We start from the raw sequence: 18,489 nt of genomic DNA, 5'->3' as shown, positions 1-18,489 counted from the left end.
CTAGTTTTCAGTACACAACATATACATTTAACGTAAGTTAGAATGTGCTGTTTACTGAAATGTGTACCACTCACGTCTAAAATTCGTCAAATTGGTAAGATAAAATGTTGATTGGTTGCCATCCATCAAATATCAATTTCATTTTAATACTTCAACGCTAGTAAAATTAATTACAGTGATTACATAAAAAAGTTGTAAATATTTACAAAATACTTTATTATCACATGGAATTTAATGATGTTTTAGACTTCAATGAACAGTAAACTCATTTTATGTTCAATATAGATGTTATCCCTTGAATAACAGCATTATCTATGCCGAAGTGATTTCTTTTAAATGGTATGGAGATACAAGTTCGTGTGTTTTCCCGAAAATGGATTACTATGTAAATACATGTCATGACAAAAAATTTGTTTGTATTAGTATTTAAAATTTCTCGTTTTCGAGTCATGGAATGGATTATTAAGTTACAGGAGAACAGTTTCTTGAAAATTGTATATGTAGTATATGTAGAAACTTTAAATGTGAATTCAATTGAAAAAGCTTTATTAACAATACGGTGAATGCGTCACGACTTGTAAAAGATCAACAAAGAAAAGAACTGCAAGAAGAAAATAAAGAACTTCTTATAATAAATGTACATGTTCATAATTGTAACTTTTATTATTTTACTAATGTATGGTCTATTTTAATATGGATTAAGCCGGCTTGGTGGCGTAGTGGTAAAGGCCGTCCCATCGCCTGTCGTTCTACTGTTGCGATAGCCGCGGGTTCGAATCCTGCTGGGGCATGGTCGTAAATTTATGTTTGTGAATATTCTAGGCAAGAGTGTAAAATCCGACAAGGAAAATGATCCCAGTCACGCCAGTTATGAGGCTGGGTAAGACCGGATGTCTCCTGGGATGATTTCTAAAGTTGGTCACTCGCCAGTCGGTAGGCTTAATGCTGAGGACAGTAGTTCGGAGCCCACGTTAAACTTTAGGCCCAGTCCAGATAAACCCATAGTTGGTAAAAAGAGACATTAAAATATATATAAAAAAATGGATTAAAAAAACATTTATAAATACAATACATATACATATTATTTATACAATACTCAAATTTTCTATATATTAATTAAATCAATCAATAAATCAACGTCACTGTAAGATACACATTTTACTGTAAAACTCTTACCATTTTCAAGGCTGCATGTCAAAACTCACAAAATCAAGAGTCCTGCTTTAGCACTACTAATCACAATTTATTTCTTAGGCTTTAACAGTGTTCAAGTTTCAGAATCATACATGATTGGCAATGTAAACATTCGAAAGAGGAGGACCAAACCAAAGTTTAGGAAATGTGACAATAAGAAATGTTAAAGAGCCATTTTCATTGATTGATTTTTGAAATTGATATGAAATCATTCCTAGCAGCTTAGCAAAACAGCATGGAAAAGTATTTGTAAGCCTCTTGATGATTATAATGTTTCTCTAATAAGATTTTCGTTGAAAATGACAATGGACCTTAATATGGAGGAAAATAATCACTTACATTATATCTGTTCTTGTCCTTCAGCAGCTTCAACTCGTCGCAACTGTTGTTGTTCGTCGCTACGCGTCTCATCCACCCCTTCTCACCATTTTCTTGCAGCTTGGCGCGACGATCCGCGATCGAACGGGGCATAGCTCCGGCTGTGTGGGTGTGCGACCTCCTCAAATTCGTACCACTCTTCCTGGTGCCTTCACCTAAACTGGCCGGTTCCTCGAAATTGCCAGCGTTTGTTTCGCATGACGGACTGATACGGATGAAGGTCGAGTGGCTCTTGCTTTTGGCTAGCACACCTTCTAGTTGTTGTCTACAACAAAACAATGTACATAAAAGTAATTTATTTGGAAATATAAGAAAATGTAGTTTGATTTGACGAACCTCGTAGTATAATGTCAGTTTTGAGACCATATTAGATACTAGATATTAGATTACTTAACGGATGCCTTGTTGCTTTATTACAAGCGTTGAATACAATACGCATTCACCATATAGTCCAGATATTCTTATTCCACAATTATTAATTTACTAGAATAAATAAAGCATAAAATATGACTCATATTGTTTTGTTCTGGCCTCAGTTAGGTTGAAGTGTGAATGCACTTCAAATTTTTTTGAAGAAAAATGAACCGACTATCCTTTGGAATATCCTGTACACGTAATACTTATGCGAGAGATTGTTTAAACAGGTGTGTTTCGACAAGGTTACCACTACGAAGGTGTAGGCTCAGGCAATTATCACAGCAATATAGACCAGCAACTTCCGACAGGTATAATGCTCATAACCTATTCAGTATGCCGCTAGGAGAGTAATAACATAGTAAAATAAACATCTAAAGGTCGTACATTAAATATCATTAATAAATCATCAATTGTGAAATATTCCCGAGTTCTGTCGCTTTGTTGGTAGAGGTAGAGATGTTTAAACATATCCTAAGATGTTGAGAAAGGTATTATTAATGTTTATTCATACATGCTCTAAGAAATAATAAGTCAATTGTTACCTAAGAAGCTATTATAAATGACTCATTAATTATTTGCGACCGAACTAAGATTTAATGAACAACAAAAATTAGCCATAACAGCAATCAGAGTTCTCTTCTTTTTATATTTTGGATACTATACTATAGGTGTTATTTTTTACAAGGATATCGATTTCCTTACTTTCTTTTGTCTTTGTCCAATTTATATTGATTATAATAGTTCTCTCGTTTATTTCTCACTATTTCTACATAAACAGTGTGCATCATTTATTAGCTCTAAATCGTTTAAACAAAGACGAATAGAAACAAGAACAAGCCGTCTGTTACCCTGAATTCAAACTGAACCATTCCTAGAAAATATCCTAGAAAACAACGGATCGACGTCGTGTCGTTCCAGTTTCACGATTTTCCTCACGTGTCGTGATCGATTTTCTTTCAGCACAATTAGACCAAAACATCGGCGAAAAGCCGCCAATTCAAGGTCGTGAAAACTGCAACCGTACAATGTTGGCGATTAACGACGGAGAAAGTGGGCAAGTGTATGACGACCGATGAATAATAATAATAAAAAGGTTTTCAAAACCGTCTTGTTCATCCTGAGTCGCTTAAAAAGACGTGCGACTTCCATCAAGTGTGCTAGGAGTGTTTTCGTAAAACTTACGTTACGTTAAATACTGGCTCTTATCTATGAAGGTATAAAAATCAAAATAGACAAACAGAATTAGCAACTATTAATTAGTTATTAAAAATAATCATTGTGTACATCTATAAAAATTATTCCATTTAAATGCGATGGCATAAAAAGTATTATTTGTCAATATAATTTTGATATATATATATATATATATATATATATATATATATATATATATATATATATATATATATATTTGTTGGGATCAGTTAAACGTCCTATATATGTTGCTTAAATGGTACTGATTACAATTAACTGTTATTTGCAAGAATAGCGAAAAGAATGGATAATAATAGCTTTACATTATGCACTTTTGATTTCTTTTTATGTGATATTTACCAGGGGTGTCGGAAATTACTCTCCCTTTTTCACTACCGTCTCACATATCAAAACCATTTAAAAAGTGTTTAAATCACCTGAATGGTGAGTTTTATCGCACCGGTCGTTCTCTCCAATCCTGGCTCTCTCTGATTATTCGCTTTTCACATTGATGGGGCACGCTTTTGCGGAGTAATGCGTCGATTTCGAAAAAGTTAAAAAATGGCTCAACGAGTGGTGTAGTTTAAATGAGACACTATTCTTTTGGAATAGAATCCACAAAGTGAAAGAGAGACGGGCAAAATGTATAGAAACAAAGCCAATACTTAGGATAAATACATTTTAACTATCCATTGTAAATAGCGTGTTTTCTTTAGCGAAAAACCGGAAAGGAATTATCATCAATTTTTGAATCATTCTCGTGGCCTCTCTACATTTACCTTATATTTTTTTGCATTAAAATTCTGTCTTCTTTATCATATAAACCAGTACTGAAATGTTGAATTCGACAGAGCGTACGTTTCGAAAAGCACAAGATGATTATTATCGTCGGCATTTTTCTTTTGATTAAAGTAAAAAAAATGCGTCCGGCATATGTAGCTTTGTTGAAATGTAATTGTACTTTTTTAACGTAACATGATAAATTTTGTGATGATAAATGTTTTATGGGTACCAAAATACCTATTAATATTTACTATAAAGTTACGAAAACTCTTCTCGGTTCCTTTTAACGAACCCAAAAACTGTGCCGCATAATAAAAAGAAAACACAAATTTTAATTCTGCCTTCAAATGGGTTATATTTAAATATTAGTATTTTTTAAATAATAGCCTGTTGTATGATGTAATACCTTTCAATAATATATTTTATATAAATGTTTTTATTACACTATAAAAATCGATCTAGTTTTGGGCGTCACATGAACACAGCATAACTAATACAATATGATAAGTTATTTAAGTTAGTTATGAAGTTCTTAATATGATCAGCATATTGTTGCCAAATACTGCCATATTCCAAAGTTATAAAGCGCCTATATACATGGTCAAAAATGTCCAGTCTGGGTTTGAGAAGCATCAGAATAACATCGAACATCTTCCCTGGCCAGCACAATCATCAGGCCTTAACATAATTGAACCGTCATCGGGAGCTCCCATCTCCAACGTCATAAAAGCAGTTGGCGGATGTTCGCTCAACACCTTATATTAATAAATAAATATTGTGTATATATCGGATATTTATATTATTTTGTTAAGTCCCCTGTGAGTGTTTCATCATCAACAATAACAATTCAATTGAAACATCATGTGCTTCCAATATACTTGTATTCAAAGCTCCTCATTTTCAGCAAAATCTTATAGACCCATTGTTGAATTCAATCATGTATCAATAAATTAAAACAAATTCTTGTTTATGTTACTAATTAAGAGTGAAATGTTACAACTGACAAATATGCCACTTTAAAAAGTCGGGAACATGTTCGTACATTTGACAATTCTTCTTCGACAAATTCTAAATAAAGAACATCGATTAAACTTTGATCCTTAATTGAAATGTCGGCCAATAGTGTCACGGACATTTCCCATTCCTCATTATCGCCATCATTAGAACAAAAAGAACGCTTCGCGACTAACAAATTACCAACACAAAAACGAGCAGACGCGAGCTGGCTCGCTCGCAGCTGGGTAATCGCGTCACACGGCCGCCGCTCTACGTCAAACAATAAGACATTTATCACGACCGAAAAGGCTTCTTCTTGTCGATCTAAACATAGTCCGGAGGACGCGCCAAAGGGCCTCGGCGTGACGGGTTTAACGACGAGGACGACGGAATCAGGTCGTCCAAATATCACCGATTTCCGATGCCGACGCGTCTATTTTCGAACTTTATTTCCGTGATCTGTGACGTCCGTGCGACGTCATTGACCTATCGCGTTAACGGGAGAAGGGCTGTTCCGTTGTCGCGATGTCGTCAATCGAAAATAACGTTCGGAAACGGAGGTACGATCGTACTATAAATACTTGCTGTTGTCAGCTGTAAAAGTCACCCCTCTTTCTCCAGGAATATCTTTTTTATTTATTATCACCGCCACATGAAAAAATTACAGTTAGAAAAGTTAATCAAACAATAATGAGAAAGATAAATTGTATATGCCGGAAGATCAGAGAAGGGTGTAAAATTATTAACGTTTATATTGAACCCAACATTACCAATGTATAGACTTGTAAATAAAATAAATATGGATCAAAAAAATGTGTTCGGCAGTATTCCTGAACATATCACAGGCTTTTGACAAAGTATGGTTGCAGATTAAATTAAAGAAACTCCTCCCACATCCACATTTTCAGTTACTAAAATCGTATCTTCCAGATAGATATTTCACTATAAAACAAGACGATGAATTCACTGACTATACATAGCCGATCTATCGACCATAAAAGTTACTACTGTGGCAACATATGCAGATGATCCAGCCATCTTAGCATCTCGCCAAGATCTAATAAGAGGATCAAAGAACCTCCAAACACACCTTGATAAAATACAACTCTGGCTGAAGACAGCGTACTAAATCAAATGCTCAAATTCCTACTAGCAGTTCCGACATCAGCAGGATACATTCAATGAAATTATGCAAGTTATTATCAAAACAAGTCAATGACAACTGTTTGTTGCGGTTCAGCCATAAACCACAGAAGTTCCTCACTGATGTATTATGATTATGAGTATTATGATTTACCAAAAAATGGGGAAACACTGTCGGTAATAATAGAATTTATTTAATTTAAGTAAATTATGATTAATTCAACAGACCCTATAAAATTTTACTAAAAAATGCTAGGAACATTTTCCCAGAATCTGTATATATCAGTTTAAAAATAATTTCATATCATATATATAACGAGGAAGTATTTTCAAAACTCACTGGACTGTCAAAAGTCATTTACTAATTAAAAATCTACATCTTCAATCAAACCATAAAAATATATTTTGAACAACTTGATGATTCAGATTTAAGTAAACAAAAACTGTTCATTATACAACGTGTCTACACCGACAAACTGATATACCTACGTTTTGTTTAATTAATAATTAACTACCAGTATTAGTTAGCGTGTTTTTTTTAATTCGAAAACTCCTCTTATCGGTCAAGGATAAAATATTCATGGAATAGATAAAAGCCGAACGCGTAAACATAATTTGACACGTCTTTATATTTGTGTACAGTTAGAAGTATCACTACTGAATCATAAATTAAACAACCAATTTATCGCTCAAAAATATAATTTAAAAAGCAGTAACAAAAATCGTACTCTCCATTTCGCTGACCTCGTTGGCTGACTAACATCTGCATTAATACCGCGTCAAATGTTGAGTTGAGTGTGACTGTCTAGCATAAAATATAAAATTAAACTAGTTCTACATTTATATGTAAGTACGTATCCCTTCAGGATATGATTGGTAGGATTTAAGCCAACGGCAAATAATCAGCAAGCAATAAACAAAGTGCGGCAATTACAACATCGATTGCGTAAATGTTTGCCACTGATGACAAGCATAAATATTGCTATATATATGAGAAAAACCAACGGATGTAAATGTCAAGTTTAAATACAGAAATATCTGATTAACAGTAAGTAAAAACTCAATTCAAGTCGCTTGAATCGTACGCATTGTACATAAATAAAATATTAGGTGCGGTACTTGATAATAAGTAATCTAGTTTAGTAAAAGTTGTGACTAATTTAGTCAACATGGAGTTTAAGTGTCCATTATAGGTTGTACAAATGAGTCTAGAGAGATTTTTGCAACTTTGAAGCTTATTTTAAACAAATTAGTACATCATATACACAATATGTATTTATTAATATGGTGTTGAACCACTATTCACTTTAATAACAGCTGCAATTGTTCGGAGAATAGATTTATACAGTATATGAATAGTTTCCAATGGAATGTTGTATCTTTCTTGTACCAAAGAACACTACTCCTCATTCTCTGCTTGAAGACTCCCCATAATGGTTCTTTAGGGTAAATAATGTGGCTCGGTGAATGGAGGTAAAACGAAATGAAACTGTGGTGTTTACATTATGTGACCGTTATTTATTGGCTATATAAAAAAATGTGAAAAATACAAATGATAAAACGGATGGCAGCGGAGTTACCTGGAGACGAGGCTTGGGCAGTCGATGGTGGCACGTCTAAACCAAACGAGGGTTCAGCACTGAATGAATCGCAATACCCTTCAATAACATCCCAGATAAACGTCTCGGGGTTGCCGCCAGCTATTCGTTTTCGGGTTCTAGTTGGCGCTGCTGGCACCCCGTCCGTGTTCAACATCTGGGATTATATTTCTGGGTATTTTGTAGACCGTTATTCCACGATGTAAAATTCGACATGCCTCAAGGTCGCTACAGTTCAATTATGCTGAGGTCTGGTGGTTCTACGATCAGAGAAGAAGCTTGAGGATATTTTGATACTCCTCAAACCAAGACTGGCATGTTTGGTATCAATATGCTAGTCACAATAAGAACTTAATCACTAATTCGTAGTAATCCGTCCAGTGACGTGAATCAGAGGACCAGGTGAATACCACTACAATGCCGACCAAATCATAACGGAACCTCCCGCGTGCTTGATTATGGTAATTTAAAAAGAAATGGCTAAGTATGATTTTCCAGAAAGAAGTATCTGAAAACGCATAATAATTTGTAATATTGTTTGAAAGTCAAAAATGAATGACATCTTCCTAAAGGAGTGTCATAAATGGCAAAAAATCACTCTACGTTGGTAATTCTATATTGAAAAATTACTTGTTTTGTTTAATCGCAAGACATTCCACCTACACAGAACTTTCAATCTAACTCGAACGTAAAAAACTAGTGAGTAAAAACTGTATCAAGTATTTTAAACAACATTGTAAACCTTATTATCCACAAAAAAACACTTGCATCTACAAAAGATAAATTACAGATAACATTAGCAAAGCAAGAATATATTTTAAGACATGCCGCTGGTGCCATTACATCGGCGATATTATCAGACTGTATATTATATAAGCCAGAGTAGTTTATCTATTGTTCCTGCATTTGTCCGGTTCATTCCCCGAATTGGATCTCAAGCTGTGAAATGCTATCGTTTTAAATTAAAATGATTAAGAACTGACAAGTTAGAAACTACGTTAAATTCATGTAATTAAAAGTACGATGATACTCGCTTAATGACTGGATCAGTTCATCGGGTAAGCTAATAAAACCAGTAACATTTTAAAGCAATATATTAATTTTGCATCCATATAGTTTCCTTCAAGAAATGTACATCAGTTTAAACCTTGCCGTATTTATATACTTGTTATACGGCGTGTTTATCTTCAAAAATATAACTAACGTGTGTCATTACTTCTTCAAGAAACCACGTTTTTTAAATGATTTCTATTGAAATAAATTGTTAAAGCAAAGCATACTTTTTTGAGAAAATGATGACACAGCCAGAGAGTCAATGAAACCAAAGAAAAAAAAATTCTGTTAACAATGTCTAAATATGATCATATAGGATTCTGACATGAGAACATTTTTTATATAGAAATTAACAGATTCCCTGCATGTCTTTAGAGCATTATAGCTAGCCGTTGTTATTTTTAACTCCTTTATTTCAATCCATACTAATATTCGTCCAGATTATCTATTTGCCTAAAGTTAAATCATCATAACATAATCCAAGCCAATTAGCTGCACAAAAGATATTTATTATATAAAATTATGATTAATTAACATATATGTTGGGGATAGCACCAGAAGTGGTAATTTTACCTCATAGTTCAATGATCAAAATATTACCTCGAATCTTCGTATCGTAAATAAAATTTTAAAAATCACTGAAGATGTTAGAGTCAGTGGTTCATCAATAAAACAATATAATTTTTTGCAGCTAAAAGAAACGGTAAGTAAGAATAGAACAAGAAATATGTCCGAGTACTCAAGGTGAGCAACGACATTCGTTCACGACGGACTCAAAGATCCTGCTGAAGTAATTGCCTATGGCTCGGCGTGCACATTATCTAGGACAATAAATATCAGCGACGTATAAGTGTATAAATAGTCAGTCACGCTTCTGACTGTCAATATTTGCAGACAGATACCATCTGGTTGCCAATAACGTTTCAACACAATCGACTCAGTGTTTATATAATAGTATTACATCAGATTAACGTGTACATCTTGATCGCCACTATTGGATCAAAACAATCGCTGCATTGCTAGTCAATTAGATTGGGTTGGCAAGAAATTACCCTCTGTATTAGTTAGTACAATAATAGGTATTATAAAAGGTACTCCACCACCTTGATCAGATTAGAGAACATGGATATAGTACTGCATTAGTATTTATATATTTGTTAAAAAAAGAAGAATTAAAAGTATTAATCAAAATTAAAATGAAAATAGGACGAGTATATTGTACCCTAGTAAATAAAAACGTGGCTAAATCCTATTTGATTGAAGTAAACTTTAGTAGTAAATCTAAAAAACAAATCTTTTTAAATATTCGGAGTATCTTCTTTTCTTATCAACGTAACAGAAAAATCGCGGTCGTTCATTAGCCATTCTATGAATCACTTTTATCGGACATCCAAAAAAAGTTCGCAAACAAGTCCGAATCGGAATTATACGATAAATCCATTGTCCTCGTCCGCATTGTTCTTGTTATCATTACAATAACGATTTTACATTCCTTTCTAGGCAGAAATAGGGAAATGGCCCCCAATGAATGGTCCACCGACGAGGAAGAAGGAGGAAAAAAAACAGCTGGTTCATTTAACGCGGATTTCCAGTCACCCCACAGAGAAACCCCATTGTTTAGGGGCTTCGCAGACGCCGTCTGGACATATCGATCTCGAGATATATCCGGAGGGTGAAAGGACTGTTAGCGTGCGGGGTAACGGCGTTCTCTTTTGACAGAGGTCCTGGCGAAAATGCGCTGAAATTTTGCTTTCGAACACGCGGTTTTACCAGGTGCTAAAAGAGAATTCTATCTTCGTGATGCCGTCAGGTATAATTTTTACTATTGGGGGTACTGTGGGAACTAGTTTTAGACATGCACCATGATGAAAAAGTTATGTTCGCTTGATCACTCACCAGATATGGCAGATCTGGATTCTAGCAATTAGAACGTAGAACTTAAAAGTTGATTCTGAGGAATAATGAATCAATGTAGACAGTTTATTTAGATAAAAAATAACAATACAAGCACTATGAAATCTATTTACCTTAAAGAGTACCTTTAAAACAATATCTCAGGTAATGTATTCGTACATTCTATCAAAGAAGTACTTGGAATTGGCCATTGGTAGTAATATTAATGAAGTTCTATTTACATTGAGAAATTTACGATACATTCTTAAACTAAGCACATTTAATGTAAGATGTAATTAGTAAAAAATTAAATGTTAAAGCCTGGAATCAGTTGATACATTAATTGCTAATTTGCGTCAAAGTTTTAGCTGAGTTTAGTTTTTTTTGGCACTCTGTAAACAATCCTTCTTTTTGACCAATTTTCTCACCAATAGATAAATGCTTGCTAATCTAAAATATATGCAAGCACCATATATTGAAGAATTTGGATAATCCGTTTAAGTGAGCTCTTCCAATGACGAAATCCTGATACTTCTTAACAGGATGTACATGAAAAATTGCAATATGCTATAATATATATAGTACAACATGCCAGTAAGAAATTAAAAAGGAAGCATAACATAACTGTCCATACCTTTTACACATGTTAATTCCCATTAATTCAGACATCAAACAAGTTTTACATAACAACAAATGTCAATTACACATTAACTACGAACAAATGTGTGTTTATACAGATTTAATTCGCCAAACTCATCACTAAATTCTTATACAATAAGTAGTAATTAAATTTATTACAGTTCTAAATATATTACTACACTAAATATTGTAAGTAAATAATACAGTATATCGTGTATTCAGATAAATAATCTAATCTGATGTATTCCTCAAATATTACCACATATAGCTTGATAAAAATAATATAAATCATTCACTATCTGTTGTTATTTTATGTCACTTAATAAAATAAAAATATGTTCTAACCTTTTATAGTATCAGCTTCTATAGTAACTTTTATTTTATCACATTATTAATGTCACAAAGATTGTTGACGAGACAAGAAGAAGAGTTTGAAGTTGAAGTGGGTTATTGCATTTGAACTTCTCTAATTTTTCAATAATTAACATGTTATTAAAATTCAATTCGAATTTAAACTGATTTTATTATATCTTTTCTAAACGATCATATATATTATATAGTAACTAATATATTCTTAGAAAAATAAAACTGTTAGAGAAGTGATTGTACCTTCCTTAAAGGATATTTTCATAATTCTTTTTCCTAACGTAATATTAAACTAGGGACCAAAGATGATATTTATGACGTAATTGATCGAAGATAGCGACGAAATATCAAACCTTGATATCCCATCTGTTTAACTATCGTCGTCGAGTTTTACGATCTATTTATTAAAGCCATAAAAGACAGTGTGTTGGCAACGTTCATCTCGGTCTCATTGAAAATGTCAACGCAATTACATCAAAATCGATCGGTACGGCGAAACAATAGAACGCCATAACAGCACGGATTTATCTATTACTTTCCTAAATGTACACCGGCCTTGACATCACCACTATTAGTCAATATTCCAACGAGTAAAGGTCGTAAACAACATAGAAACGGGAGGAGCATAAGCTGTAACACTCCTTGAAACGACGATCAATATGCGGTAGTACCTTACTGTACAGAAAAAAAAAACAATGGTTTTAACTGGAATTGCAGTCAGTGCCTAGTGACGATGAATAACAGCGAAAAATTGAATTAGGTTTCAAAATTATAACAAAACTACCAGAAAACTTTTATAATGAAAGGTGGAACTACAGCTGGTTCTAATAAAACTTTCACTGGAATCGATATAAAAGGTATTGTCAGTATTTCTAAGAAGGGACCGAAAATATTCCGACTATATAAAGGGAAAACCTTTTTTTTCATGGCTACATTTCAATGAAATAATTTCCAACCATTATCTTAAATGTATGTTTTTAACAATTAAAACTATACAGTATACAAATTTATTAATTTTGTGTATGCAATAGAAGAATAAAACATACTTAATTGGACCTAGAATATGATAAATTTTAAACGACTAAAAGGTTCTTCATTTATGGATAATATTTTGAATAGAGCTTGAAAGTTACAAAAAAAACTAAAAAAAAATGTACAGCGTCGGGAAACTATATTATAACAAATCAAATGAATGTTTGTTAATGTGGAGGATTTATGATAAAAAAAAAGATGTCAATTGATTGCTTAACATTAACTTTAATTAAAAAAAGCCGGATAAAAAGTTGATTAAGTTGCGCATATTGAGCATCGCCACTTTCGAAAAAACTCATTCAACATCCACGAAATCTTGTCAAGCTAAGTACCAGTAATTTGTTAAAGATTTTTTCATTCTGAATGGATTATCTATATCAACTCGATAGCTTTGATGTTTATAAATATCATTAAATACATAATAAATTTAATCTATATGAAATACACTATTATTTTATCAGACATATTTGGTTTAAAATTGGCTTGTTTAGCTTAGTTGGTGGATTTTGATCAATAATTTTAGTATTGTCTGTTGTTGTGTTGCCACTCTATAATTTGCATTCGAACATTTACGATTAAACTTGTATTGATTTTCCCAGTGCAAGAAAATGTTCTACGAAATATATAACTGTTTTTATAACAGTTTTAATTTTTGTTCGTACCACGTTAAAGTAATTGTAATGGGCAGATTTTATATTATTGTCGAAAAACATACAACAAATACTGCTGAATAAACATTACACTTCAGGAATTAAAGAAAAAGCTATTTCTAATATTAAATTACAGAGAAAATGAAATTAAATCTTTAAATTACATGAATTAAGCATATATTCAGGAAAGACCAAGGTGGTACTACACCAAATGCATTGCCTACATTCAAATTTTAAAATTTCAGTGATAATTAACAAACATTAGATGACAATTAAAAAACAAACATAAAAACATTGATTCCGTTATGGGAAGCTAATTACGTACCGCGGAGAATTAGAACATACATGGGAGTATATGGAAATATTGATTTTGGTGAAGTAAAGATTAAGGAAGATCCGAAGAAGGAGATTTTATAAATTCCATTAGCAGTAAAAAAAATCCTTCTAGTATATATATATTTATATCCCCTTGGAGGGACAGATATATATATATATATATATATATATATATATATATATATATATATATATATATATATATATATATATATATATACAGTTTTTTGTGTGTCTTTCAGACTCTTTCAGGCTCTTCAGAGATAAATTTAAAGAAATAATGAATGAAAGATATAATTAACATCATACTAAATAATGGACATAACAGGAAGACACACAATTCACCCAACATCACGCACTATGTATAAAATAGTTGTAATCAAAATAAAAATGTGTTTATAATCGAACAATTACAAATTGAAAACACAAATTTAAACGAGTCAGATAGCAGTTATCAGCCGCCAACATCAACAAACGCCAAAACCACCGTAAACTTTTCTAAATTACACCGACCCAGTGTAAACGAAAATCAGAAATATCCCGACCAATTGGTTTAGGCGGTTACCAACTAAAACAAACAAAGCAAGGCTTCGGAAATCGAAACTTTCCTAAATCAAACCACTCGCCCTTGACACCTCCGGCTCGTTACGTTGGTCAATATCTCTCGCCGGACCCGATGCATAATCACAACCGCCGCGAAACGAAAAATCACCCAGATCGGTTTGAAATTGAAATTTCGCAAAACGAGTGACGTAGAGCGCGTAAAAAAAACAACAATCGGACCAAGGTTGCTACGATGTTTATCACATGTGCATGTCGGACGTTAGATGGACTCTTGGTTCGAGTGGGTTTACTTTAGCAGGTGTAGAGATGAAAAAATTAAACAATTAAAGTAACGTCTTCAACAATTGATCAAACTTAAGGTGTAAGTTTGGGACAACATCGAAAAAAATCATAATTTGTTACCTTTATGGTTTTTTAAAATCCAAGACAACAGGCACAAGTGTGTGTTTTGAATAGAACGCAGCGAAGATTGACGCGAAACGTAAACAATAGACTAACGGAGCGCCGCAGCCTACCGCACCCACGGACGAACCGACGTGAACTAGCGTTCGTCGGTCCGCTGAAAGAGCGAAGAGTTAGCAGACTGCGCCATAGTAAGCGCAATCAAGTCATACCATACCGGGTGCGCGGAATTGAACGCACCCCCAAAATACAACCCCCGACGTCCGGACTTATTTAAAAACCTCATCGAGACCAAAATAGTCCCCCGAGAATAGTTCTGAAGAGGAACTAAGACATTTTACTGCCTTTAATTACGGCGCATGGAGACGCGAAGACCGAGGAAATACGTTTCCCAATAAAACAACCCTCTCCGAGCTGTCAGCGAAACGAAAACACCGCCTGTCCTCTATTTTTATCAGATATTTTCGTGTATGTATTGAAAAAATAGACGATACTAAAATAGAATTTGAGCGATTTGAGTCTTGAGAGAAATTCTAAAAATTTTGTGACAGTTGCTCAAAATCTACCAAGAAAGGGAATTATAAAGCTCACCAACTTGATTAATACAGCATCTCGACTAAAACATCCAGATGTTTCGGAAATGATTGAAAATAACATTATCTCAATATTTCGGAAACCCTTTAGGCCACCACACATTCACCTACAGCAAGTTCAAAGGTTGGCAACGCCGGTGGATTGGTACCAAGCGGTTCCCGGCTATAAAAGACCACCACCACGACGTCTTGCGCTCTTTTCTTTTCTCTACCCCCCTTGTAACAGTACCACTTTCACAGCGCTAGTGTACTTCCTCTACCTAATCTAATATCCTGTCCATTCCCCGTCGACCACCTGTATCAATTTAAATCGAAATAAACAAGTATCTCTTCAACCAGTGTTTTTAGTTCTCGTGCAAATTCCTTCCACAAAATAGTAGTGAGTGTTCGGACACACAATCGCATCGACAGCCACACATTCCGATCGACCGACATAGATGTCAATGTAAAAGCCTATGAAGATAAACAAGTATGTTCGATTATATTATTAAATATACCACAAGCTTTCGATAAAGTTTGGCAGGATGGTCTTGTTTATACCACAGCCAGAATGTTTCGAGTCAAATAAGAGGAACACTAGCCTACAATAAAATAACCTAAAGCATGGATATCCCACGGAAGTGCACAAACACCAAACAAACAAACCACTTGATATTGTGTAATGTAGTGACGTGTATTTAATAGAAAAACACAACAATGTTAATGCATGCACCTATATTAATACTGAATATTCCTTCTTCATTGTATTCAAATATTTTGCCTCCAAGAGATTCTTTCAAGGACGGAAACAAAAAGTAATCCTTAATCGGCGATCACTTTCAATAATCTAGATCGGAATTATGTGCTAAGCTAACCAGTCAGGCAACGAGCAAATAACAATGTAATAATTAATGTAAAAAAGTATTGATTGAACCAATAGGTTTTATTATTATCCATTTTTCAGACTACCAAAGGCGTCAAACAGATAAAACAACGTTCAACGAGCGATTCTCCAGCCTGTATGTTATTCAGTTTCGCTATCGGCCGTAATCGGAAGTGCAGGCTAAACAAATGAACAACCGACTCGGTCGTACGTAAGATCGAGACGTGCAACGTACAGAAAACTCATAGCAATTACGCGCTTAATCATCGTCCGTTTCTTCTTCTTCTTCTCCTCCTCGTCCTCCTCCACCGTTCCTGGCCCACAGCGCGGTCGGCGAAATTCGAAATAACTCACGTCGGGTACGCGAAGCGCTACCTCAAGTCCAGCGCCGACGGACAATTTAGATTATATCTCGGCTGGAATCGATAAGAACCGCTGGTTCTTGATCGAAATACGTCAGTAATGATCCCATAAAAATGTTAAATTCCCAATGGTGACCACACAAGAAACGTCATTATATTATTCATGAATATTAAAATGAAATATGGCAAAATTGGTGCAAATAAATGGCAAGACGAGCCAAATCCACCCAGTGATTCGTACGCGAAGCACCTTGAGGCAAATTATCGGCTGTTTCTTCGGAACAATTAGGCATGTGGTAATCGTCTAGTTAGAGTAACGTAGAACGGTGAATTTTGAATGGCATACAACCATTTGTTTACCAGAAGTGCTGTATGAAATACGAAAACAGAAGTCCATTCACTTCGCCTGGCCATAAGACTAGCCATAAGGTCGAAATGATGGGTTATCCTCCGAACAGACTTGATTTGGAATCAAGTGACTTAATTGATTTATTCCCGCATATAAAGAATAAGTTGCCTGTTCAACACTTTTCTTAAAGAAGCTGTTGATGCGCTCAAAATTATGTTTCGAAGGTACCTCAATGAAAGTCGAACGAAAGTGTTAGGAATTTTAGTTAATAAGGTGCATTAGATTACCCATTTATTTTTTTAACAACCAGGCATTTTCTCGGCTTACTCATCATTCAGTTTACTTAGAAATCGATGGACGAAAACCATTCACAAGGAAATATGAAAAAAACTATCGAAAATAAGAGAGAAAAGAAAAATAGGGCTTGATTTTTATTTGATTATACTCAATACTAGTTCATAAGCATATCTATTATGTTATTTTGTCAAACACATCACTACAATTATCATATAAGTTAAAATCTTGGTTTGAGTAATCTATGGAAAATCCAAGGCACTAAAACAGGAAAAATGTATAACAATAAAAACAAAACATATCATTTATGATATGAGCAGTAATTTATCTAATCGACATGTATTGGTTATTTAAATTTTCATATGTTACAATCAGTAAATAATTAAATTTTAAATAAGACTTGCTTTGATAAGCATTGAATTTATGTATTATTAATATTGAAACTGCATATCGACAACCTACTCACTTAGTTTATATAAAATATTCAGTAAATACAGTTGCTGAAAAAATTTAACACAATATATGTAAATATTATAGTGCGCCACTGTTCATAGCCATTAACAAAAAGACTGGGAAGCCTCAACAATGAGCTTTATTAGCCATTGAAGTTCGATACCGAAACGCATTGTTTACAAAATGGTTCGATCACCTGCCCGATTATGAAACGACTTACCATGGATACCGTGGGTTGGTCTTTTCTTAGGCAAGAGCCAGATACGAAGGAATAACAAGTAAATGTAGGTTATCGCGTTCTATGTGAAGGAAGAACAATTCTTCGGTGTAACTAAATTATTATTTTAACAAATAACCCATAGCAAACATTATAAAATAATAAGAAAAAAAGAAAAACGTTTATATTTGCCGTTATATGAACTATATGATCGAAATATATCAATTATAGTTAAATACAGCCAGTATAGAAATTATACTAGCCATCTAGTATATGAGACAGAAAATTATTGTATAGCTTTAAAAAGGGACACTAAAAATCAATTAATCTAAAACTAATATATTAAAAAGTATTCATTTAGCCAATTAAAATTTGATGAAAATATAATTGAGCCAGAAAGTTGTATTTCGCATCATGGTGATGTGTATATCTATTAATTAATGAAAGACGAGAGCCTTCCCCTCTCTTATATACAGGGAATGGACAAAATAATATGGACACTTCACATAGACAAAATATTTATTCCTAATAAGGCATTTTTTAAATGATGTCCAAATATCATTTTCCTTTGGACTCATTGTTGCTTCTTTTTTTGGAAGCTGGAGTTGAATATCAACTTACAAATCTCAGGCCTAACAAATATCCTCCCTTCTTGCTTTAACAAACAGTATTGTTAAGCCCAAAAAGTTGCTCTTTTGCTTTACTGATATATAAAACATTA

At 33.7% G+C, this 18,489-nt stretch overlaps 1 protein-coding gene across 2 annotated transcripts in view; it reads right to left on the bottom strand.

The window, feature by feature from the left end:
- Positions 1-18,489, bottom strand: part of Svil (Supervillin) — an 82,264-nt gene that overhangs the window by 9,848 nt on the left and 53,927 nt on the right. For both annotated transcript variants that reach the window (XM_076415654.1, XM_076415655.1), the window contains exon 14: positions 1,534-1,837. In XM_076415654.1, the coding sequence (XP_076271769.1) occupies positions 1,534-1,837 (304 nt within the window). The remainder of the gene's footprint in view (positions 1-1,533; positions 1,838-18,489) is intronic.

This window comes from Rhynchophorus ferrugineus, unplaced genomic scaffold (genome assembly GCF_030347505.1).
Source record: "Rhynchophorus ferrugineus isolate W39M unplaced genomic scaffold, kcgeb_rfMv2 rfM10, whole genome shotgun sequence".
Lineage (NCBI taxonomy): Eukaryota > Metazoa > Arthropoda > Insecta > Coleoptera > Curculionidae > Rhynchophorus > Rhynchophorus ferrugineus.
The sequence above is the reverse complement of the archived record's forward strand: the minus strand, read 5'-3'. Positions and strand labels throughout refer to the sequence as shown.